Source organism: Caretta caretta, chromosome 7 (assembly GCF_965140235.1).
Source record: "Caretta caretta isolate rCarCar2 chromosome 7, rCarCar1.hap1, whole genome shotgun sequence".
NCBI lineage: Eukaryota > Metazoa > Chordata > Testudines > Cheloniidae > Caretta > Caretta caretta.
The window spans coordinates 58,332,098-58,352,963 of NC_134212.1; the positions used below are offsets into that span (position 1 = coordinate 58,332,098).

At 49.0% G+C, this 20,866-nt stretch overlaps 1 protein-coding gene across 1 annotated transcript; it reads left to right on the top strand.

Annotated features, from left to right (window-relative positions):
- The first annotated feature begins 601 nt into the window (after positions 1-601).
- Positions 602-17,046, top strand: ZNF488 (zinc finger protein 488). The gene is made up of 4 exons (XM_048858914.2): positions 602-718; positions 6,035-6,257; positions 13,428-13,656; positions 15,634-17,046. The coding sequence occupies exons 2-4, from the start codon at positions 6,042-6,044 to the stop codon at positions 16,797-16,799; spliced, it is 1,611 nt and encodes a 536-aa protein (XP_048714871.1). The 5' UTR covers positions 602-718; positions 6,035-6,041; the 3' UTR covers positions 16,800-17,046.
- The last annotated feature ends 3,820 nt before the right edge of the window (positions 17,047-20,866 follow it).

Sequence of the window (20,866 nt, forward strand, 5' to 3'; positions counted from 1 at the left end):
AAGTCAGGTTCAAGGTCTTGGTCCTTATCTTCAAGGCGTACCAGGTCTCTCAAAGCCTGTAGCCCTGGCATAAGTTCATGGTCAATAATGCTGCTCCTCAGGTACAGTGGAACTTTCTACCACAAGAGTAAAGCTCGTCTGGGCAGGAGACAGAGCCTTCTCAGGGGCCAGTCCCAGACTGCGGAACAGACTCCCCCAGGAATGAAGGACCATCCGAGATCTCCCCATCTTCTGCAACAAGTTCCAGCCGCCTTCTCTAACATAAACCCAGAACCACATGTACATTTAACATACCCCCTCCTCCCACAAACCAAAACTCTATGCCAATAAGCCACCCCACTGCACACACAATTCTCCCTGCAGAGAGAGGATGAGAGAGAACAAACCACATGAGATAGATATTAGACACATTGCTTAATGCACTACTGGAAGGAGGTCTGGCCTAGATCCACAAAGGCACGTAGGCATTTAAGTCCCAATTTAGGCATCACTGCAACACACAAAACTCACCTAACTCTGTAGGTGCCTAAACTCACTCAGTGCCTGTGTTTTCAGGATAAGAGTTTCCTTGGTGCCTAAATTCCAGTCTCTGGGCTTGGACGCTGCTGGCTCCCTGTAGGCACCCAGATGCCTATCTCCTGCCTAAGCCCCAGAGCAATCTACGAACCAGGAGAAGATGGGTGGAGGAACATCTGTCTTTGCAGGTCAGATCCAGTGGGTATGTTCAGAGGCCATCCACAGGATCATGCCCTACAGATGAGTTAGGTGGAGGGGCACCTATCTTTCTTAGATTCGTGGATCTGGGTCTCAGATACCATGGGGATGAGGGCAGGATAAGAACCTGTATACTACAGAAACTAGAAGGTTGCCCTGCTGTGACTATCTCAGAGTGCGGTGTTATGCTGAGGCAAAACACTAGGTGGTGCATTTAATCAATTATTCAACTTCTAAGGAGTTTCACTTGCTGGATGCTTTCAGCACCAGCAGGCAGTACAAGACTTACCACAACAAGCCTGTTTCCTATATACAGACAATACGCTTCCCGCTTTTCACATAACCAGCTTTTCCGTATGTATGAATACAGCCGTAGCTGTCACTCACAGGCGTTGGCATCCAATCCTGCGGGATATGGGGACTTTGTCTGCCACTGATCTTTGGATATTTCAGTCACTGAGCAACAAGCAAGCAAAGCTGGCGTGTTGCATTGGAGAGATGCTAGAGGTGGGATGGGGTGAAAATGGGCTAATGAGATACTAGCTGAGATTCCCAATCAATCCTCATTCCCTGATGCTCTGTCATGCAGAGAGAGTGCAGTGTTACAGAAGACAGAGTCGTCCCAGGTAGTAACAGAACACTGCAGCAACCTTCCCTATAGCTGTGTGTGTGACAATATGATCCCTTTAACAAGAAGCCATATCTTCCCTTCCCCTCCATGGCCAGAGATGAGTGGGAGGCAGCCAGCAGGTTCTGCTGGGCAGCGGGCGCAGAAGTAGGGATTGCGCTCTCCGTGACATAGTTCCCTCCTCTGACCCAAAACCTCTGGAAACCCTCCATGGTTGGTTGGGATTTGTTGGAGGAGAGGAGATGGGCTGGGCCTGTGGCAGAAGTTGCATCACTACACACACACGCTGTGGAGCGGTCAGTATTAGGACACCCACTTTCCCTATGCAGTTTGGAAAGGTCTCTTTTGGGGGTACCCTGAGGGCATTACTCAGTGGGGTGCCCCAGTAGCATGGCTGCTGTGGGGGGGGCGCGTCAAAGAGGAGGCTGGGCAGCACTGCTAAGGCCTTGAGCCTTCATGTGACTGACTTGTGCCTCTGTGGACCACTCCAGATATGCACAGGTCTTGGGGAAATATATTATGGCAGCCATCACCAGATGGTACTGTTACACATAGCCTCACATGCTCTTTTTCTTACCACATGAGCAAGTTTTCAGTATTTGGCAGACAGGCTTGCAGGTTGTTGGTTTTGTGATGTAGTATATAGTCCTTGGAGAAAAAGTTAAGCGAAGAGAAGTGGCAGGTAGCAGACAGTTTACGCTTTGCCCTAGTTGGAGGCAAAATTCTCAGGACAGAGAAGCTTCCTGGGAACTAGGCATTGGTGCAGGGGCTGAGATTTCCAGAAGTGGGTATTGTCTGGGTGCAGTTTGTAACCACCTCTGTTCCAGAACCTGTTTGCGTGTAAGTAAAGCAAGTTACACTTCAAATATACCCAGCTTCAGTGGTTCTTCCTTGTAAGATAGCGTTCAACACCCCTAGTGTCAGAGCACAATGCTTCAAGGGGTCCTTGTCTCTGGGGCCACCTGCTGGCCAACCTGCATCTCACCAGGTCTTCAGGGGCTCAGCCCTCCAACCAAGCCACACGAAGCTCAATTCCCTTCTAGGGTAACAGAAGGTCCAACTGAAAGTCCAAGCTAAACATCCAGTGAGTAACTCTCCTCCTGCACCTCCCCCCGGCTCCACTGAGGTGTTTTTACTGACCCTATGTCAAGGCCTCTCCCACAGGAGCCTGACCTGCTCCTGCAGAGCTTTCCCTCTGTTGCTTCTTGTCTTAGCAGGGCTTCCCTCACTGACTCCCTCCCACTGGGGATCCTCTGCTCCTTGCAGGCCCTCACCCAGGGCTTCCTGCACAGAAGCCAAACCTGCACCCTGTGGGTCAGTCAGTCAGGCCTGCCTGCCTAGGCCTGTCTCAGAGCTCCCACTCACCTACACCAGTATGCCCTGTAGCATCTCATCTTTTCTTTTCACTCTACAAGCCAAGCCCCTCCCTCACTGGTTGCCCCCTCAGCTTGTATAGTCTGGTCCTCCCCTTTCACACCTGGGCTCACTAATTATCATTCAATTGCCACATTACCATCAGCTGCAGGGGAGGGGAGAGGGGTGTTGCTGCTAGACCAGGGGCCAGGCTGAGCTTCTCTTGCCTTAAAGGGCCAGTCAGCCTGTGACATTCCTCCACCAGGGAGCGGGCCTGCCCTGGGATGCCCCTACTCCTCACAAGGGGGTTATTCTGCTATCTGCATTGCATGGGAAGGGGAACAACACTGTATTAGTCTGGCCAGTTACAGGGAGGGGAGCTGTTTTCTAGGAACTTAGGTAGGTAGATGGAATAATACCAGGAAGACAACACCATTCCCAGCTTGTGGCATTTACCTGCCTTGATAAGGGAGTAACCTTGCTAGACAAGGGATCTGGGCCAGGGCCCACAATTTATTCCCACAGTTATTTTTTTTTGTTTTTAGTAATTTAGGCCAACATTTTTATGCTCTGTTGTTTTCTTTTGAAGTGCTCTCTAAAAACGAATGTGAGCAGAATGTTTTCATTAAGTAAACCCCATCCTCCCACACATTTAAATGAAAACAGTGTTTAAAGAAATTCTATAGCTATATAGTATCCCAGTGGTGGTGTCACACAAACACAGCAGCACTGGGCATGGGATAGTGCTTGGGAACCAGGAAGTGAAACTGATCAACTGAGAGCACAACTGTCCAGTCTAGTTCCGCCACCAGCCATGAGGCGCGTAATGCAGCCAGAGGCAGCGTGCACCAGTGTGAGTTGTCTCTGGTGCTGGGGGTCAGGAGACTTAGGATCTGGTCCCATCTTGCCACTGACCTGCCACGTAACTGTGGGCACTTGGCATTTTACCACCTTGTCCCTTTGTTTCCCCTCCCATCTGCTGTCTGTCTTAGCATCTTGTCTGTTTAGACCGTGATCCTGCAAAGACTTACTCACAGTGCATTACATTAAGCACAAAATCTTTGCAGGACGGGGACGCAGACCTTGCCTATATGAGAAAACTGTTCTGGTTTGATTAAATTGAGGTAGAACCGGAATTGGGTCAGTGCCGCTCCCTTGCGTATTGAGCGCTTTACATCCCGTTAGCTTAAGCTCTAAATCACATTGTAACAAAACAATCCCATTGGCACAAGGTGAGAGAGGTTAGATTGGCTCATCTGTCCTTCCATCTCGGTATTTCTAAGGTCAAGAGCTCTTCAAGGCTTGTTACTGTTCTCTTTCAGTCTCTCTGCTTTATGGACCTGATCTAGCTCTCCCTGGAGTGAATGAGGAGCTTTGCACTGCCTTCAGTGGGAGCTTGATGGAGCTGTGTCTCGGTAAATAACCCACCGAGCCCTGAAATGGCTAAGGGCCCAACCCTGCAACCTAACCGTGTGTGGAATTCCCAGGCCCAGCCCCAAGGTGCTAGAGAGAGCCCCTGAGCTCCGATTCATTTAATAGCACTGCCCACTAGTCACTCACTAGTCCCTGCAAGAACCTACTGCCCCGGCTATATTGTTACCGATGTCTGAGATCGCCATGTCGGGACATAGGCAGAGGAGTCACAGTCTGCCCGGGCCTTCATAACTGCCACAAATGAATCAGAATAAAATGCGACAAAACAACCCTTTTATGCAAGCCTCATGGATTCAGGGTGTTCAGATTGAAAGCAATCTGGATCTAAACCAGGGGCGGGCAAACTTTTTGGCCTGAGGGTCACATCAGGTTTCCAAAATTGTATGTATTGTGCCTCCCCAAACAGCCAGGTGTGGCCCGGGCCCCGCCCCCTATCCAACCCCCCCTGCTTCTTGCCCCCTGATGGCCCCCCTGGGACTCCTGCCCCATCCACCACTCCCTGTCCCCTGACTGCCCCTGGACCCTGCGCCCCGACTGCCCCCTGCTGCCCCATCCAACCCCTCCGCTCATTCCTGACTACCCCCCGGGACCCCTACCCACATTCCACCCCCCCGCCCCCTGACCGCCCCCGCAAACTCCCTTGCTCTCTATCCAAACCCTCCCCCCCCCACTCCCTGCCCCCTTACCGCGCTGCCTGGAGCACCAGTGGCTGACAGCACTACAGCCGCGCCGCCCGGCTGGAGCCAGCCACGCCACTGTGCAGCACAGAGCACCGGGTCAGGCCGGGCTCTGCAGCTGCGCTGCCCCAGGAGCTCGCAGCCCCACCGCCCAGAGCATTGCGCTGGTGGAGCAGTGAGCTGGGGCTGCAGGGGAGGGAGAACAGCGGGGGAGGGGCCGGGGTGAGCCTCCCGGGCCAGGAGTTCAGGGGCCGGGCAGGAGGGTCCTGTGGGCTGGATGTGGCCCGTGGGCCGTAGTTTGCCCACCTCGGATCTAAACCATCCCTAGTTTGGTTCTGCAAAACCCAAACCTGGACTGAGGAGGTTCTGCCAAACCAAAACCCACTCCTGCTTCTCTACCTCTAATTTACACCGTGCCTTTCACGCTAACCGAGAAGGATCTCAAATCACTTTATTTACTAACTAATCAAATGTAAATTGAAATGCAGCCACCTCAGGGGTGCAGCACGGCAGCCATTTAAGAGCACACAGCATCAAGGCTCAACAAAGCAGGCCAGGAAAGAAAGGGGCATCTTAGGTAATGGACCATAATTTCCCCGGCTGGAATCTGGCCAGGACACCGGGGCTCACACCCTACAAAGTACAAACAAGACATAAAAGGCAGCACACACAGTGGGAGAAATCTTCAGTTGATGTAGAAAAGCCACAAGCGTTTGGAACAATCCCAGCATTTCCATTTTGGGGGGCAGAAGCAGACAATGACTGTGTCTTGAGAAAGTCCGGCAGCCTGTGATCCTGTAATAGACAGGGCTGAGATTAGGGTGGACTAGCTTGGCTTTCTTTTCATCAACTGGAGATTTTCGCTACTGTGCCCAAAGCTTCATGATCCCGGGTATAAGCGGTCAGCATTGTGGGAGCTACTGGGCGTGGGAGCAGCTGACTGAGCGCCCTGGAAAAAATAGACTGGTTTATTCAACAGATTAAGATTGCTGCTTTAGTGCGGAATAGCTTGTCTCTTTCTGGGCTGGATATCAATAAAGCCGCAAGCTCCCATGTGCCAGGCAATCTCCACCAATGCCAATGCGTTGGTCCCCAGTAGCTTTAAAGTAGTTTAAAGATCCCATCCGGTTATAATTCAATTCCAACTCCTTACTGCCTTTGTGGTATTAACCCCCCCCCCCCTTCAATTTCCTATCCCCAGTGTAAGTGATTCCTTGCTTTGTTGCAGACTGAGGATGGAACTGACATCTTGGCCTAAACTCCTCTGGACGAGTGACAACAAGCTCCTACATCATCATTTCCCAGATGTATTTGCAACTGTCCATACCACCCAAGACATCCCAGAGGAAGCCAGTTTCGGACCGTGTATGCTGCAGAACACCTTGTTGGACACTGTTGCTTTTATTGCCCTGAAATGCTCCGAGAGAAGAAATATCCATTATGTATTTAAGGTAGGAGAGCCTGGTATTTTATATTGTATTGGAAAGGCTGTCACCTCTCCCCGCCTGCTCCGGATTGCTCTTCTCGGCCGGGGGCGTTGGCATGGGATATAGTTTTATCCCTGGTTTGGCACAGCTAATAGCTCCGCCGAGAGGGGAAACTGGCCCAGCGTGGTGCTGACCTGGAGGTTGGATTCTGAGGGGATCCCAGCAAGGACTGTTCCTGTGGGGGAAAGAGCCCAAAGCATGAGTACCGTCCCACTCTGAGACACCCTGGACCTGCCGCTGAACTGATCTGGGATGGGGGGGAATGAGGGGCATGTCTTCACTCGGAGATGAACATCCAAGAGGGCTTGGCAAGGCGGAGGAGGGGTCACACTATCCCATTGCAGGGACTGCCTGCCATCCCCAAGGGAGAGCGAGTGGCTCTGGGGCCGTGGTTTGAAGTCTAAGTATGGGCCCTGGCTGCTCCTGTCCAGACAGAGCATAGGAGTGAGCAGAGCATGCTTCTCCACCCTGTCTCTCCTTGCACGGCAGGGGGAGCTGCAGCCCCATGGGGGGGTCTCCTCCCCTTTGCTTTTGCCTCTAGTGGCCAGATTAGATCTCTGGAGGGGGCCTGGGCACCAGGAGGGAGGAGTCAGGGCTGTTAGCGTGTGTTTGGACTCTAGGACCAGACTCTCAGGCTGCTTTTTGGGACTTTGCCACCAGAGCCTAGAGGGGAGTCTGGGCTGTCTGGAGAAAGATGCCCCTGGAGTGGCCTGGGGCTGGCAGGGTGAGACTATAAGGTGGATAGAAAGCTGGCTAGATTGTCAGGCTCAACGGGTAGTGATCAATGGCTCCATGTCTAGTTGGCAGCCGGTATCAAGTGGAGTGCCCCAGGGGTCGGTCCTGGGGCCGGTTTTGTTCAATATCTTCATAAATGATCTGGAGGATGGTGTGGATTGTACCCTCAGCAAGTTTGCAGATGACACTAAACTGGGAGGAGTGGTAGATACGGTGGCAGGTAGGGATAGGATACAGAGGGACCTACTCAAATTAGAGGATTGGGCCAAAAGAAATCTGATGAGGTTCAACAAGGACAAGTGCAGAGTCCTGCACTTAGGACGGAAGATTTCAATGCACCGCTACAGACTAGGGACCGAATGGCTCGGCAGCAGTTCTGCAGAAAAGGACCTAGGGGTTACAGTGGACGAGAAGTTGGATATGAGTCAACAGTGTGCCCTTCTTGCCAAGAAGGCCAATGGCATTTTGGGCTGTATAAGTAGGGGCATTCCCCGCAGATTGAGGGACGTGATCGTTCCCCTCTATTCGACATTGGTGAGGCCTCATCTGGAGTACTGTGTCCAGTTTTGGGCCCCACACTACAAGAAGGATGTGGAAAAATTGGAAAGAGTCCAGCGGAGGGCAACAAAAATGATTAGGGGACTGGAACACATGAGTTATGAGGAGAGGCTGAGGGAACTGGGGATGTTTAGTCTTCAGAAGAGAAGAATGAGGGGGGATTTGATAGCTGCTTTCAACTACCTGAAAGGGGGTTCCAAAGAGGATGGCTCTAGACTGTTCTCAGTGGTAGCAGATGACAGAACAAGGAGTAATGGTCTCAAGTTGCAGTGGGGGAGATTTAGGTTGGATATTAGGAAAAACTTTTTCACTAGGAGGGTGGTAAAACACTGGAATGCGTTACCTAGGGAGGTGGTGGAATCTCCTTCCTTAGAAGTTTTTAAGGTCAGGCTTGACAAAGCCCTAGCTGGGATGATTTAGTCGGAGATCGGTCCTGCTTTGAGCAGGGGGTTGGACTAGATGACCTCCTGCAGTCCCTTCTAACCCTGATATTCTATGATTCTATGATTCCATGGAGTCCCAGGACCCTCAATTTAACAAGTTCCCTTGATGTTTTCTGCACCCCAGACCTAAGAAATAACAGGGTTCCCTCAACTTGATCTACCCCATGTCCTCCTCCCAGCCATCTCTAAATCAGTCAGGCCTGCTAAACCCAACCTGCCCCTGCCCAGCCAGTTACAGTGTCCTTTGCCGGCTGCCTTCTCCTGAAAGGTCCCTTCTCTTCCCTCCCCGAGGGGCCTTGAAAGCCAAACTTCTTTATAGTGGAGTTGCGACTGAGCCTCTCTGGGCCACTGAGGCCTTCCCCTTCCCTCCACAAGGGAGGTACACACACTGTCCAGAGGACACATAAGCAGAGGAGCTGGGCTTTGGGCGCTGCAGTACGTCCACATGCAGACCAAAACACCCTGAGCTAGGCTTTGATGTCTCTTCTTCTCTGTCCTGTCCTCTCACTTATTCCCTGTCCCCTTTCCATGTGTTCAGCCCTCTCTCTTAGGGCCTAATTTCCAGAGATCCTGCGTATCTGTTGACTGTGCTTAGAGTGGGAAGTTGGTGCTGGGCACTTCTGACAACAAGGCCTTAATTAGTGACAGCCTTTGTCCTAGCTATTAGTTACAACCACTGGGGGCATCAGACTTCCATATTTGTCAATCATCATTAAGTACCATATAGTTTAAAGAGAACCAGTTGCAGGGCATGCTAATTTATTCTCTCCTTTACACTAATTAACTCTTACACTAATGGTCTCTTAACAGGTTTCAGAGTAGCAGCCGTGTTAGTCTGTATTCGCAAAAAGAAAAGGAGTACTTGTGGCATCTTAGACACTAACAAATTTATTTGAGCATAAGCTTTCGTGAGCTACATCCAATGAATGCATCCGATGAAGTGAGCTGTAGCTCACGAAAGCTTATGCTCAAATAAATTTGTTAGTCTCTAAGATGCCACAAGTACTCCTTTTCTTTTTGCGAATACAGACTAACATGGCTGCTACTCTGAAACCTGTCATTATGCAAGGCACTGAATTTAGCCGTATGGAGTGGAAATCTATCAACTTCATGAGGAATGCATCCGATGAAGTAAGCTGTAGCTCACGAAAGCTTATGCTCAAATAAATTTGTGAGTCTCTAAGGTGCCACAAGTACTCCTGTTCTTTTTGTCTCTTAATAGTTCATTCTTCTGGCCAAGCTGCTAATGTGCTCATACTTTTGCTTGCATTCCAAGGGGTAAAAACAGAGCAGTGATGTCCAAAACCCTGTTTCTCCTACAAAACCCCATGGCATAGCTGCGAGGCACTTAGTGGAGAAACCGAGAGAGAAATCACTTGGGGTGAAATTTAAATCATTCTTGTTACAAAATATGCTTCATTTCCAAACTTCTCTCTTTCAAAACCACTGAGGCGCTCAAAAATTAGCAGACTTTTTTTTTTCCAAATGTCCTTAATCGCTTTGTGCCTCTGTTTGCAAGCTGTGGAAACCCTCTCTACCTTGCAATTAATATTCGTTAGGCTTAGATACTGCTGTGATGAGCCCCAAAGGAAAGCCCATGAGGAAACTAATAATTCCCTATTCAGTGCAAGTTTAGAATGGCATGCAGTGAATAAGGCAGGGCCGCACATAAAGCAATGAGGATAAAAGTAATATTGAATAGCTGTGTCATTCTCAGAGCATCGTCCATCTTGTGCACTGAATGAGCTGGGGTCTTGCGGAAAAAATTTTATGGGATCATGTAATTAAAGAGCATATCATAATGCAGATGTGCCAGGGAGCGGAGTTAAGATTGCACAGGTAACATTAAATACCTTAAATTCTGGCATTTTTTAACTTTTGAGTGCTTGACTTTGTAACCTAAATATAATTCTTTTTATATGGGGGGGGTCATATGTAATATTGCACGTATATTATAATTAGCTGTTACCGGCTATACCAGAGGTTGTCAGTCTTTTTCTTTCTGAGGCCCCCACAATATGCTATAAAAACTCCATGGCTCACCTATGCCACAACAATTGTTTTTCTGCATATAAAAGCCAGGGCCGGTGTTAGCTGGTAGTAAGCAGGGCAATTGCCCGGGGCCCCATGCCACAGGGGGCATTGCGAAGCAAAGTTGCTCAGGCTCCTGGTGGGGCTTAGGGCCCCAGGCGTCAGCCCCACATAGTGGGGTTTCAGCTTTCTGCTCTCGGCCACAGCAAGTCTAAGACTGGCCCCGCTTGACAGACCCCCTGAAACTTGCTTGCGGCCCCGCAGGGGGCCCCAGACCCCTGGTTGAGAACCACTAGGCGATACCACATTATTTCAGAAATAATTGAGTCTGCAGTGTTCAGTTGTTGAGTGCTTGTCCTTTATGGATACCTTGAAATAAATTTGAATTTTTTACTTGATGCAAATATATGAATAAACTGCACTATTTCTGAAGCTGGAGAGCAAGGTATAAGTGCTTATTAGTTGTATTTAATAATATCCTGTATGGAAAAGCTCTATAGGCATTAGTAGAGATGAAATCCAAAGAACTCTACAGATGTTTAATAGGGTTCTGCAGTAATAATTCTGAAGCCCTCCACAATTTAATGGAGAATGAGATAATTTCTGTAGGGGTTTTGAACTGTCCTATAGGATTCAGTGGGCAGGGATCTAGTTATTTATTAAATTCTATAGGCTTGTTCATTATAGCCTAGGGAGAGGTTATCATTTTACATTAATTTCTCTATGACTTTCTCTTCTGGAGTGAATTGACAACAGAGAACAATGTAATGGAGTTTCTGGTTTCTATCTGGCATACCATACTCATGCTTTCCAGATCGAGGCTTATTGACTAGAGAGCAGACCAGGAATCTTGAGTTCCCTGCTCTGCCACTGACTCGATGGGTGACCCTGGGCAAGTCACCTCATCTCCCTCAGCTTCCCTATCTGTACCACAAGGATAATGGTCCTGGCCTATCTTGGGGTGGGCAGGTGTGATGTGAGTGAGGCTGAATGACTGGGCAGTGAGGTGATCCGAGAATCTCCCAGGGAAGGAGCTTTGCAGGGGCAGGGAGCTCTGCATTTCTGGTAGCAGTGGGGATCTGAATGCTGCCAGGGGAGTGGGCGCTGGAGAGCAGGATAGAGGCCAGGCAGCCAGCCAGGTGGGGAGCAGGAAACACAGGGAGCTCTGAGTAAAATGGCCAAGGCTGGCCAGGAGAGATTGGAGGACTGCATGGACAGAGGAAGCTGGAAGCTGGGCTGGCATGGGGACTGCAGGAGCCAGCTGCCAGTTAGGAGGGTGGGCAGTGGCTGGGTTAGAATTACCTGTGTGTGCCGCTGGCTGGCAGACACTGCACCCCAGGCACAAGGGGAGAGGGGCTCCCAGGGGAGGGGAAGGAACAGGTAGCTGCTCTGGGCAGCTCTTCGCACGTCACAGGGCCTGGAGGGCTGACGTTCGGGGTGGGGGGGGGCAACCCACACCAGTGAGGGGGAGTGTCACTGCTAGCCCTGTAACCCTGGGTGCCTTCAGTGCTCCGCTGCGGGGGCTCACAGCCTGGATGCCGACAGCCAGCAGACAAGCGTGCAGTCCCCTGAGTGTCTGTGTGCCATGCAGCCCTGGTTCAGCGCTCTGACCCCAGCAGCCTGTCTACAGCACAACAGCCCAGCCCTGCTCTGCTCTCCTCCAGCCTGGGTTACTATTTGCTGGGGGACCCCAACACCCGTCAGTCCTGAATTTCCCCCAGACCATTTGTCTTGCAGTTGCCAACTCTGTACTGGAGCACTACGAGAATGAATACGGTGTGTTGCTCCTTTAAAGTGACAAAAGCACATTACAGCTGGGGAAAATACACCCTGCCCTGCTAGCACAGCACCGAGTTGGGTTCCAGTAAAAATAAAAGACATTTATTAACAAAAGGGCTTAGGTTAAGTGATAGCAAGTCTTGCAGAGACTTCAGCTTCCTGTCTTTCTCTGCTTGCAAGAGGTCTGGCCCCTTGTGGATATTGAGATGGCTTCTTCTCTTTCCTTATGTTCTTTCAAGCTCCCTGTTCTGTCTCCAGACTCAGCGCTTCCCTTCCTGTGAACTTCTCATGTTCCTGCTGATTTGTATGGAAATGGGGCTTGCTTAATTTCACTGGAGATAGGTAGCTAGATGCCTTCCCTGCTTCCTGTCTGGAAGAGAGCCTGTTTCTCCCTGTGGTCACAGATTTTAAAGCGTAATATCAGTGAGTAGCCATAATCCCTCATGGAGTGTTAATACAGACATTTCACAGTGATATTAATCACCAGTGTGTCATTAGCTTTCAGAAAAGACCTGACTTGATGCACTTTTATAATACAGTAATCTTGTGTGTAATCAGCTGATTCAGTTACTTCTCAGCTGAGGTTCAGGCCCCTGACTTTATAATCCGGAGGCTATCTCCCACACTCATGAGGCTGATGGCTTTGTTTAAACGTACCTTTGTGTTCCCTGCCTGTCAATCAGATACTCATTCCTTTGTCTAGCACAGGCTGGACTTACGCACTGCTTGCCAAACACATTTTAATAACGTAATCCAAGAACACATCCATAACTCTTTGCACAGACCCTCTACATGTACCATGCAAGAATATTAATGATCAGTGAGTTATTAGTTATCCAGTGATATATTACATGCCACCTTATGGGTATATATTGTGACAACGGTGTGTTAGGTGTAGTGAGTGTGTCAGGTCTGAAAAGAGCTGCTGTCCCAGAGCAGCAAACTAACAGCAGTGTCACAATCACTTGAAGACAGCCCTGCCCTGACATGGCCTGTTGGAGATGGAGCGATACTGAAATTATGGAGGAAGAACCTTGTGTGTGTGTGTGTGTGTGTGTGTGTTTGTGTGTATTGGGGATTCTCCTTCTCTTTGCAGCCCGAGGAGAGAGGAAAGTGGGCAGGTGAGATTTCCCAAATGACTGTGTCAGGGCTGAGAGCACATATGCTGCAGAGGAAGACTGGGGAGAGGCAGCATGGGAGCAGCAGGGCAGGGAGAGAGGGTGGGTATCGGGGCAGGGGGAGTCACTCTTTGAGTAGGACAGCACAGGTTTCTCCATCATTTAAGAGGGTGCCGCCTGCCGCGTTCTGGTGTCTCTGTCTTGCTCCATGGGCTGATGCAGATGGCCCCACCATCTCGCCAGCCTTCCCACAGCTGCAGGCTCTGTGGTCCCATGGGCGCGAGGTGTAGTTCAGGAAGGCTGCAGACAGTGTGATCAGGCCCATTGTGTAAGCGTTTGCTGCGTCAGGGCCACGGCCCTTACATACTGGATCACGTGCAAGACAAGAAAGGACAGTCTTTGCTGAGAGAGTTGATGAATTTATGCATCCTTGGTCCCTATTGTCTCCCTTTTTGCCTTGTGTCTAACAGGTAGATGTCACCTCGGTGCATAGCCCCGCTGGACTGCCCTGGATGAGGCTCGTTCAAGCAGCTGCCAATAGCAAGGAACAGAACTTGGAAGCCTACTTAAAAAACAGCCAGTTGTATTATCGATCTACTAGGAAAATAGGCAAAAACGAGGAGCTCCTTGTGTGGTATGATGAGGAGCTTTCCAGGCTCCTGGGTTTCAGCGCCATCAAAGCCAGGACTCTCCAAACTGGTGAGTACTGAAGAGAAAATTTGCCAGACACTGAGGTTGTGCGGGTATCACTGAGAGCAAGATCTTTGTTACAGGTGATGCTGGGCAAGCGGGGAAGAGACCAGCTTGACTCTCCGATCCCAGGCTGGGCTTTCAGGGCTGGGCAGTTAGAAGCAAATCTTTTTATTGGTGCACTGAGCTGGAGTCAATGAAGGGAGTCTTCCAGCCATGGTTGACAGTCTTGTGCTAACAGGGCTTGAGCTAGCTCACTAAGGGTAGCTGCTCCGGTGGAGACTTGGGCTAGCCGCTCGAGCCTAGGGGTTCGGGTGTGCTGCCATAGGGTCAGAGGTGAGCTCGAATGATGTAACTGAACTGGGCTACAGAAAACAGCTCATGGTCTGAACACTTCTTGATACAGCTCAATCTGCTTAAATTAGCTGAGACCTGGGTAAGTGCAGATGGTCCTGATTCTCAGGGGCTCTTGGGAACACATCTGGCTGGGAGAGATTCACTTATACTCCATGAATTGCTTTGAAAATGAGTAACACAGAAAGCAATACAGTCTTTTAAAGAAACACTGTGCATTAGGGAAAGATTGACAGCTTCACACCACATCTACTCACAAGGCTGTAGTGTAACTTATGGTGTGATATTTAAATGGACTTTGTCAAAACCCAGTGTGGAGGGTCTTGAATTAATTTAAATCTGGCTTGTAGCAAGATAGGTTGTGTTAGTAAATTCACTGTCTGCTATAACCCATTTTAAACTGATAGAAGTGTGTCCACACAGGAGTCTGCACCCAGTCTGCTTTCAAACTGATTTTAGTGAAAGCAGTGCAACTTGTGTGTGTGTGTAGACACAGTTAGAGCGGTTTAAAATTGGTTATGGTGGCCTGGAAATTTACCAACTGTGAAGGAGCAGAAAGCCTGCTGCCGGGCGTAGCAGGGGTTAAAGAAAACCTCCGGGTTCAAATAGCCCCTCCCCGTTATATCTGCAGCCAATGCCCCAAATTTCCTGGTGCCCTACGCAGCTGCATGCTTTGCATATGGGTAGGGATGGCCCTGGGCAACTGGACTAGTGGGGCCACGCCCCAAACTAAAAGGACTTGCATAGGGAGCAGGCCAGGAAAACAGGCCCTGAACACCCCCCGCCACGGCTGGGAGAAAGAGCCATCTTCCCTGTTTAGGGGTTGAGCAACACAGGACCCTGGGCCAGGACCTGAGGGAGAAGGAGGGCTCAGGTCTCCCTACAGCCCCCCTAACCAACGATCTAGCCACTAGGCTTCGTGGCCATTGTGGGCCCTATCACACCAACTCAAAGTGGGAACGTTTTTTTGATATTACCTAAGGTGTGAATTTAAATCAGTAGAGTTATATTGGTATAACCGCCTCCCACATAGATATCCAGTATAAGACAGCCTTTTTATCAGTTTAGCTTATGTCACTTTGGAGGGGATGTAAATGCAATAGAAAAAAGGCCTCTTATCCCAGAATAGGAGTGTTCTAAGAACACCGGCATAATTCTGTCCGTACAACTAGTAGGGCTGTCCCCTGTACGCAGGCTTCCCGAGTGATCTATGGAGTAGAGAGAGGTGCCGCCACGTTTGGATTCTGGTTTTGGATCCACAGGGTGCTTGGAGCTGGGTTTCTCATCGAGACCATTGTAAAGATGATTTGGCTGTTGGCAAGATCAGGCGCAGATCTGGGTTTTGGGCTTTGAGCTGCCACAGAGTTCGAAGGGTCAATTCAGGCCCGTGTCTGCTGTGAGCACATGACTCAGCAGCCAGCATCGGGCTGTAGAGCGTATGGAAGGAAATGTATGCAAGGTGCCTCCTGTAGCAAGATGGCACCTGACCCTGCACTCCAGTTAGCTTGACCCCAGTGTCCCAGCAATGGAGTTGCTCCTGGTTTAGACTAGTGTCAGCGAGAGCAGCCAGGCCTTAGGAGCAGGCAGGACTCTGACTACGCAAAACTCAATGGCTATTTTCTGTTTCCGCAGAGCTCAGGTGCCCGGAATGCGAGCAGGCCTTTAAAGGTGGGCACTCCTATCTGGCCCACGTCCGCTTCCTCTGTGTCCCAGAGAAGAATGCCCCACCGTGGAGAAATCTGCAGGAGCAGAAGGCTTGGAAGGGCCACTTGCCTGAGCAGGCCACAAACTTCCACAGCCTGGCAAGGGATCTGGAGGTCAAAATAGCCATGCGGAGAGATGATCCCCGTGGGCTGTCAGGGGAGAAGAGAACAAAGTCGGAAGAGGCAGAGAACAACAGGAGCAGGAAATCTGTGTTGCTGGAGAAGACAAATAACCTGGGGGAAGCTCACAGCTATGGGGGCAAGGAGGAGGCGGTGGGGGAACACGCCTTGGCTGGCTCCGTCTGGAAGCTCAGCTCAGGGAAGCTGTCGGCGAAGAAGGATGCCTTGGAGCAGAAACAGAGTGCTTTCACCGAGGTCAGGAGGATGAAGGACCGGTTGAGGAATGAGAGAGCGAAGGAGGTGGAGCAAGGGGGTGGCCTGGGCCAGTTTGGCAAAGAGCAGATGCCCAAGGACGTGGTACTGAACTCCTCAAGTAGCGCGTTCTCCTTCGTATGGCCCACCCGAGCCCGGGGGGAACAGAAAAGTGCTTTTAGCAAGCCAACCAAGTGTCTGGTGGACAAGCCTGCCGGGAATTCTTCCCATCTCATGAACGAGCTACCGAAGAGCCTGGGGGAGTTGTCTGGCTTCATCACCACAGCAGATGTCATGTGCTATGGCAACCTTTTGAATTCCACGTTCTTTGTCGGTGACTTGTGTAATTCTCAGGCACTGCAGACGAGCATCAGCCGGAGCAACGCTTTCCCGTGTACCTCAGAACCGTGGCCAAAACCAACTGGGGGGCAGCTGCAAACCACCACCACCACCACCTCCTCTTCTTCTTCTTCCTTGACTCTGCTGCCGCCCACCTTCACGTCCTTCGGGGTGGCTGCCCAGAACTGGTGCGCAAAATGCAACCTCTCCTTCCGCATGACGTCCGACTTAGTCTTCCACATGCGGTCCCATCACAAAAAGGACTACTCCTCGGCAGAGTCTCAGTGCAAGAGGAGACGGGAGGAGGCGCTGACGTGTCCAATCTGTCACGAGTACTTTCGGGAACGGCACCATTTATCCCGACACATGACCTCTCATAATTAGAGCTGGGTAGATTGATCTGACTGCAGGACCAGCTTGGGGGGGTGGGGAGGGAAAACGTTAGTTGGTATCATTATTATTTTTTCCAGTGTTTAAATTAATTTCTTATAGGAAACAGCTGTTTACAATAATTTATAATCGATGCTTCACAAAAAATATATGTTTACATGCGACCAAGGGGTCGGCGGTTTTGAAAATGCAGCCAAGCGCTTGTTGGTATATTTTTGAGGAAATAAAATGATGAAATTAATTGAAATGTTTTATTAATGTAGGCTAGAAGCTGCTGCTTTACAGACAACAATCTGTTGCAGCCGCATGTGAGATGTGCCGTTATATGCATATGCAACAATTAGAGCTGAGCCAATAATTGATTTTTTTTTTAATCATCTGAAAAAAAATCAATTAGTTTTGTACCCAAACTGATTTTTTTCCCCATTTTTCTCCCCAAAACAAAAAAAATGACAATGCTTTCTTTGGGTTGAACAAAACATTCCAACATTGGTTTGAAATGACGTTTTGACTTTTTTCAAAAAAATGTTTCCTCATTTTTTATTTGGCCAAAATTATTCATTGAATTCAACCCAAATTTATCAAGTGTTTTGGTTGCACCGAAACTCCATTTTTCAGTGAATTTAGTATTTGACAGAAAATTTTCACCCACTTCTAGTAACAGGGGCTGGTTTAGTGCCAGCCGGCTTGAACCTCGGACACTCAGCATTAAAAAGCTTCAGACTCAAATACTTAAACTAAAGGAATAACACCATTTGCTGACAGATGTAGTAGACTTTTATCCTCTTATGTGGACCAGACTCTAGAGGGTGCCACTTTCCTAGCTTGGGTTGTGTAAAGGAAATAGACATACTTGATTACAGTGATTGGCTTGAAACGAAACCTCGACTCTGGCCTGCCCCAGGGCTGCTGAAGGGAGTTGTGATCCAAACACCATCTGAATTGTGTAAACACCCCTCTTCTGTAATGGACCAAACCAAACTCAGAAGAGGATGTGATTGAACATCAGTAGATCTGGGTTCTGTTCATACTCTGCAAACTCTGAAACGTCTTTCTTTAAACCGAGATCCAGATCTCTATGTTGTGGCTTGTGCTCACTGTTACCAAATAGACACAGGCCCAAATTCAGCCATGAAATTCACTGGGTTTGTACAGATACAATGGAGGCAGAATTTGGTCCATTGTTCACTACTGGCCATGTTAATGCCCTGGTCAGGGTGAATGTATCACCAGTGCCCTCTGCTAGATGGAATCAGAACTGCTCAGTTCTGAGTTACAGGCCCTCTACTGCTAGCAGTTCTTTTGCAAAGTAATAAGGAAACATAGCAATTGTTGTACTGGAGCAGAGTATCTAGGCCAATAGCCCATTTCCGCCATGGGGCAGCTGTTTGTTAAGAAGGTGTTAAATTCCCAGGAATGGACAGTTATGGGAAAACCTGCTGCTGGGGAAATTTATTCCAGCCCCCATCAATTAGTGCTCAGTTTATTCCCTGAAACATGAGGGCTAGGTCCCGTATGAAAAGAAATGCTACCTCATGGTACTCGTGGCTGGTCTCACTATAGGCTGTCAATGTTTAGGTCTGCTCAGCTCTTGACCTTTATCTTGTGGCAGTGAGTTCCACGGGCTAATGGTATGTTGTGTTTTTAAAATAAGCGTTTTCTTCGATCAGTTTTTACATCCGTCATCTTTCAGTTTCACTGCGTGGCCCCTTGCCCTCGTATCATGCCAAAGGTAAAAATAAGTGCTCGATCCTCTTTATACCACACATGATGTTGAATCCCTTTATCACGTCCCCTCTTACTCATCTTCTGTCTAAGACAAACAGTTCCAGCTTATTTAGTCTCTCTTCAGATGTTGACTTTTCCAGGCCCCTAATTCTGGCTGTCTGTCTCTGAACTCCTTCTGTTTATACTATAGTCTGCGGGAGCCGGGGAACCAGAGCTGCACCTAGTGTCTTAACTGAAGGAGTCCGACTGAAGTATATAGGGCAAGTGGCTCAGCAGTCGATCTCCCTTGATGTCATTGGGAAATTCGGAGTGGTCAGGAGCACACCTGTGAAGGCCTAGGTGGCTGGCAGTTGGATCCAATGCGCTATTACACTCCCTGTCAGTTCTTGAGAGAGTTCCATGAATCAGGGGGTGTCTTTTTCCCAGCATTCATGGGTGGAAGTTTCCCATCCATATAAATGCAGGCCAAAAACCAAGCTAGACAGGCCCAGGCTTTACCCAAGATAAGGCAAGGGAATGATTACATGTGACAGCTTGCGGCTTATGCTCTAGAACTGAGAGGAAGCAAATTGAGTCTGGGAGGTCTGTTGGACTGTAGAGCCGTCTTCCAAGGGATGTGGTGGAAGCTCTGTTCCTGGAGTCATTTAGAACTGAACACGCAGTGCAAGAAATAATCCTGCATTGGGCAGGGCGAGATGTGATTTCCCCCCTCCTCCTCGCCCCCTGCATCTTTTCCACCTCTAACGTCTGTGTCCAATGAAATTTATCACATAAGGAATTTATTCATGTCTAAGTTTTCTGGGCCAAACTTAGCTCTGTCTGGCTTTAGCTGGGAGCTGGCCTGTCAAGGAGAAGTCAAAATCCATAAAGCGTAATGAAGAACTCAGTAGAGTAGAAGTGTTCATATATGAGGAGGATTATGGCTTCTGATCTCACCCCAGTGCAAACCCAGGAATAACTCCTCTGAAATCCAGGGTGCTATTCCAGATTGACATCTGCATCTTCTGAGATCAGAGTTGGCCCAGGATAAGTAAGACAAAGGCCATTTGATGCAGTTGTGACATAACATTTTCTCACACTCTTGTAAAAAAAAATCCTGGATCTTCAATGACCATGTGGTTAGGGCCTTGGTCTTGCATGTCACATGGAAGTCAGCACCTCCAGCTGCACACTGCTCTCTACCCCTGTGTTGGGAAATTACTTCAATACCAGCTCAAAGGGCCAGATTCAGTAAGGCCCTGCATCTTGGGTGCCCTGAAGACTTTTCTTCACAGGTTATGCAATGCCATTGTTTTCTGTGAGGAGAAAATTCATATTTTAGCTAACCTGTTTGTGGGAATCCCTTGCCCATAGGAACTCAGCCATTAGCACTGTGTAAATACCTCCGGTATTAGAAGGGGGTTGGGGGGAGATAGAAGTTCCACTTTATGAAGGACTTTGAAGTTTTGAAATTTGGCTGTGTTCCAAATCGGAACAAAACCCAGCAATTTCAAAATTCCAGGGGGAAAAAAAGCATTTGGAGTCGTTCAAAATATTTAATGGCCCTGTTAACTTTTAAAAATGTTGTGTATTGCAGTACAATATGCAATATGATACAACAGAAAAACAACTGAAGTGGCAAGTCATTTCTAAATAAAAACCTGAAATGGTTCATTTTGAAGATCTTGAACCAGGATGTTGGAAATTGTTTTCCCTTCAATGGAATGCCAGTGAAATTGACCTAATTTCACAACGCTGTTAGATTTCAACAGAACTGCACAGTCTGGTGGAATATGGCTCCACTGAAGTTCCATCTGTTAAACTAGGGTGACCGGATGTCCTGATTTTATAGGGACAGTCCTGATATTCAGGGCTTTTTCTTATATAGGCACCTATTACACCCCACCCCGTCCCGATTTTTCACACTTGCTATCTGGTCACCCTATATTAGACACACCAATAGAAAATAGAACCAGATCTGAACAGTGGCAGAAGCCGCTTGCAATCCAGAATTTAAAACCAACAAGTGCTAGGGTGATTTTGGTCAGCGTTTACTCCTCGTGTCCCTCCTCCCCTGTGAAAGGGTGAGTGAAAGCAGCCCCCTGGCATGTGAGGATTGCGAGTTTTCCTCTTGCACATAGGGAGGACCCATACTGCAGATCTCTGCTGTGTTGCCCTTGCTTATTGGCAGCTGGAGCAAATAGTGATCCATATCTCAGACATTGAGTCAACCAAAGTACATGGTTATTTCAAGCAGAAGCAGCAGTGCTCTCCTGAGCAGGGCTGGAATGCACACAAACCATTGACTGATGAGAGACTTGATGGTCCCAGCTCAGTTGTCAGCCCCACCTGTG

Coding starts and splice junctions, on each gene's coding strand:
- ZNF488 (XM_048858914.2), top strand. CDS start 6,042: ATGGAACTGACATCTTGGCCTAAACTCCTCTGGACGAGTGACAACAAG. Junction 6,258..13,427: donor ATATCCATTATGTATTTAAG/GTAGGAGAGCCT, acceptor TGTGTCTAACAG/GTAGATGTCACCTCGGTGCA. Junction 13,657..15,633: donor AGCCAGGACTCTCCAAACTG/GTGAGTACTGAA, acceptor CTGTTTCCGCAG/AGCTCAGGTGCCCGGAATGC.